This window comes from Crocuta crocuta, unplaced genomic scaffold (genome assembly GCF_008692635.1).
Source record: "Crocuta crocuta isolate KB4526 unplaced genomic scaffold, BGI_CrCroc_1.0 scaffold142, whole genome shotgun sequence".
NCBI lineage: Eukaryota > Metazoa > Chordata > Mammalia > Carnivora > Hyaenidae > Crocuta > Crocuta crocuta.
This window is the reverse complement of record NW_027528892.1, coordinates 1,243,261-1,246,805: the sequence shown is the minus strand read 5'-3', so window position 1 is coordinate 1,246,805 and position 3,545 is coordinate 1,243,261. Positions and strand designations below refer to the sequence as shown.

The following is a 3,545-nucleotide window of genomic DNA, read 5'->3' as shown; positions in this document are numbered from 1 at the left end:
GTCACACGGGTCTCCCTCTTGGTTCCCAGGTAACTGCCTGGTCCTGGTGGCGGCTGAATCCTCCGTACCCCACGTGGACCCGGCCCAAGTGGGGGCAGGGCAGGTCCCACGATGGCCCTGTTGCCCCATCACCTCTTCCTCGCCCCAGTCTGCCCCCACGTTCTCTCCTCTGGACTCCCAGGAGCCTGGTGCCAGGGAGACGGGCCCCTACCCACCCCCATTTGCACTGAGAAAAGAAATTATGGAGTTTTGTCTCCTGGAATAAAGATAGAGTTGATTAGAGAGAAAGGAGAGAGAGAGACCTATATTATATATTATAGAGAGAGTGGGAGGGTGGAGAGCCAGGAGGAGGCCAGGCGGGCAGGACAGCGGGTTGGACCTTCATCCCACCCCGAGGACATTGCCCCCTCCCCCCCACGCCCCCAGTCTCCGGTGCAGATGCCCACACCCACACTCGGCCCAGGGCTGCCTCGGGGGGAGGGCCCGAGTGGGGGCCGTGCCTTTGCCCAGACCCTTGCCCTGGACCCTGCACTTTGACCCGGGCTGGGGGCTAGAGGACCCCCGCCCAGCCCTGCTGCCTCTGTGGGAGCTGGTGGTCCCCGTCCAAGGGGGTCTCTCAGGGGACATTCCCGTGGGGCCCTGATGCGCTCACTGAGACCCCCGCACCTCCTATGGACCCTGCGGCGGGGGGTCGGCAGGGGTCCGGCTGGGGTCCCCTTCCCATGCCCGAGGGTTTGGGGTCCAGCCCAGCTGCCAAGTGACCTTGTCCCAGCTCCCCCTCCCCAGGCTGGCGTGAGTGTGTGTGTGTTCGTGCACAGCTTCTATTTCATATTGCAAATATAAATAAATAAATACAGTTTAAGATTCCCGTGGAGACCTTGAGTTCTGGGCCTCGGGGAGGGGGAGCCTGAGCTGACCTCGCACTGCGGCCTTGGCACCCCAGGTGCGGCCTGCAGCGCGGAGTGCAGTGCGGCTCCTGGACCTCCTTGCTGTGGAGGGGGCAGGTCGCTCGTGCTCAGACCAGGAAGGGGTGCTTAGGGCAGAGCCCCGCCCGGCACCGTCTGGACCTGATCTCCACACGCTGTCCCGCGGTCTCTGCGTGTCCCTGCTCCACACAGGTGGCAGGTCAGCGTCGGGCCTTGGTGGCGAGGTGGGGGGGGGGGGGCTGGGGAGGGCGACGTGGCTGGGCGACCTTGCAGAAGTGATGTCCCCGAAGCCTCATCCCCTGCGGTGGAGCAGAGGGTGTCCGGGGGGACGGCCAACCAGCCGACCCGGGTGGGCACCCAGTGGTTCAAGCCTCCTGAACCAGAAGTGCGGGAGGGGTGGGTGCACCTCATGGGCACGGGAGCCTCCGTCCCGGTGACTTCCAAAGCTGCAGGCCAGCACAGCAGTGATGACCTTCACAACTCTTGACCTTGACCTTGGTGTTTGCTCCTGCAGGACTGTGCGAGGAGGAGGCAGGTGTCGGGCCCGTGCAGGGCACAGGGTGGGGGGCTTCAGGGTCCTGAGCGGGAGCTGAGGACCATGTGTGGCAGGGAGGCCAGAGCACAGGAGGGACCCCCGGGCAGCCTTCTGGGGGCCGCTGGGGGGGCAGGTGCAGAGGGAGTTTCCATCCAGGGTGGTCCTGCTGCCCGAGGCCAGGTGATGGGGCCCGCGCGAGTCCCAGGTGCAGGGGAGGGCGTTGGAGTCCCGCCCGTCCCTCCTGGGGAGGATGGGAGGGGCACTGACGCCATGCGCCACCCCCCAGCCCCGCCTAGGCCAGGGGCTGAGGAGGAGGCAGCTCTAGTGGGCGAGGACAGGGTGCTGTGGGCTGGAGGGACCCCGGGTCCTGACAGGCACCTTATCGGTGGTGCCAGGCAGGGCCATCCCCAGGGTGGGGGCAGCATCTCCCTGGCCCCTGTTATCAGTCCCAGAGTCCACAGGACGCTCCTCGGGTTAACGTGTAACCACATGCTGTCCCTTCCACCCCCAGAGCCACCCGTGCCCACATACGCACCTGTCTGGGGGGTCATAGGCCAACATGGACGCCTGGGAAGAGGGTCCGTCCCCAAAGCGTTGCTTCTCAGTCCAAGTAAGAGATGCCGGCTGTAGGGGGGAGGGGGGTCTGGCCTGGGCACCGGGGGGGCCTGAGCAGCCTGGAGGAACTGGGGGGTCCTGGGCCTCCCGGGGAGCTGGGACCCGTGGGGCGGGACGTCCCGGTTCCTGAGCAGCCCCCACAGCGTGGCTGGGTGCCGGGGGCAGGGGGAAGGTGGAAGCCCTCACACCCGAGCCCTTGTCCCCCAAAGCAGCTGCCCCTGTGCCGGGGGCTGAGCCCCTTCCTCCTCACCTGCGCCGTCTACTTCCTCCTCTGGATCCCTCAAGACCAGCCGTCCTGGATCAGCGCCCTTGTCAAGTGCCTGCCCGTCCTGTGCCTGGTGGCCTTCCTGCAGGCGGCGCGCTCTTCCCGGGGCTACAGGGCGCTCCTGCAGGCCGCCCTCCTGTGCTCGGCCGTGGGGGACGCCTGCCTCGTCTGGCCGGAGGCCTTCCTCTGCGGTGAGGGCGGGGCCTGAGGAGGAGCTCTCGTTCCCCCGAGGGGGGTGCGCGGCGTGGAGGGAAAGGGCTCCGCGTGTTTCAGTCTTGAGTAGCTGGTCAAGGTCAGCCTCACCAAGGTGACGTCTTGAAGAAGGTGCAGGAGCCACCTGAGGAAGGATGGTCCAGAGGGGCCCGCAAGTGCCAAGGCCCCGGGGTGGGAAGGTGCTGGCGAGTCAGAACAGGTGTGCGGCGGGTGGGGCCAGGCGGGGAGCCCAGCAAGGCGGGGAGCCAGCGGACGGTCCTGAGCGGAGTGTTTTCTGGTCGCTCTGGGACTCGGGGAGAAGGGAGACGTGCCCCGGGGAGGGGGTCCCGCATCCCGGCAGATGGGGTGCTGCTGCGTCCGGGGCGGGCCTTTCCCTCACGCTCTGCGCTGCACGGCGGCCCACCGGGCACCCCTCCCGTCTCCTGCAGGCGTGGCGGCCTTCACCGGGGCGCACCTGCTCTATCTGTGGGCCTTCGGCCTCCGCCCCCTGCGGCCAGGCCTCCTGCTGCTCGTCGCCCCCGCCCTCCTGCTCTACACGGGCGTCCTGCTGCTGCACCTGCCCCCGGACATGGCCCCCGCGTTGGTGACCTACTCGCTGGTCCTGGCCTCCATGCTGTGGCGCGGCCTGGCCCGCGGCGGGAGCGCCCGCTGGGGGGCCCTGCTCTTCACACTCTCGGATTCGGTGCTGGCCTGGGACGCCTTTGCCCAGTCCCTGCCCCACGCCCGCCTGATGGTCATGACCACCTACTACGCCGCCCAGCTCCTCATCGCCCTGTCCGCCTTCGAGATCCCCAGGCCCAAGTCCCACTGACGGGGCGGCGGGGCAGCCACGGGCCCCTCCCCCCGCCAAGGCCCTGGGCCTCCCAGACTGACCGGCCTGGCCAGGGACGCCCCCTGCAGGCTCCTGGACTCCTGTCTGCGGGGGTCCCTCCGGTCCCCCCAGAGGCTCATGAGAATCCACTGTATCACCAAGTGCCTGCCGCCTTCCCTC

At 68.2% G+C, this 3,545-nt stretch overlaps 1 protein-coding gene across 3 annotated transcripts; it reads left to right on the top strand.

Annotated features, from left to right (window-relative positions):
- Positions 1–30: 30 nt before the first annotated feature.
- Positions 31–3,545, top strand: TMEM86B (transmembrane protein 86B). Of its 3 annotated transcripts, XM_077756967.1 has the most exons (4): positions 31–1,125; positions 1,373–2,071; positions 2,362–2,532; positions 2,983–3,545. In XM_077756967.1, the coding sequence occupies exons 2-4, from the start codon at positions 1,525–1,527 to the stop codon at positions 3,363–3,365; spliced, it is 1,101 nt and encodes a 366-aa protein (XP_077613093.1). In that variant the 5' UTR covers positions 31–1,125; positions 1,373–1,524; the 3' UTR covers positions 3,366–3,545. The 3 variants fall into 3 exon arrangements, with proteins under 3 accessions (XP_077613093.1, XP_077613095.1, XP_077613094.1); XM_077756969.1 differs by lacking the exon at positions 31–1,125 and having other exon boundaries at positions 1,936–2,071; positions 2,289–2,532; XM_077756968.1 differs by lacking the exon at positions 31–1,125 and having other exon boundaries at positions 1,936–2,071; positions 2,286–2,532.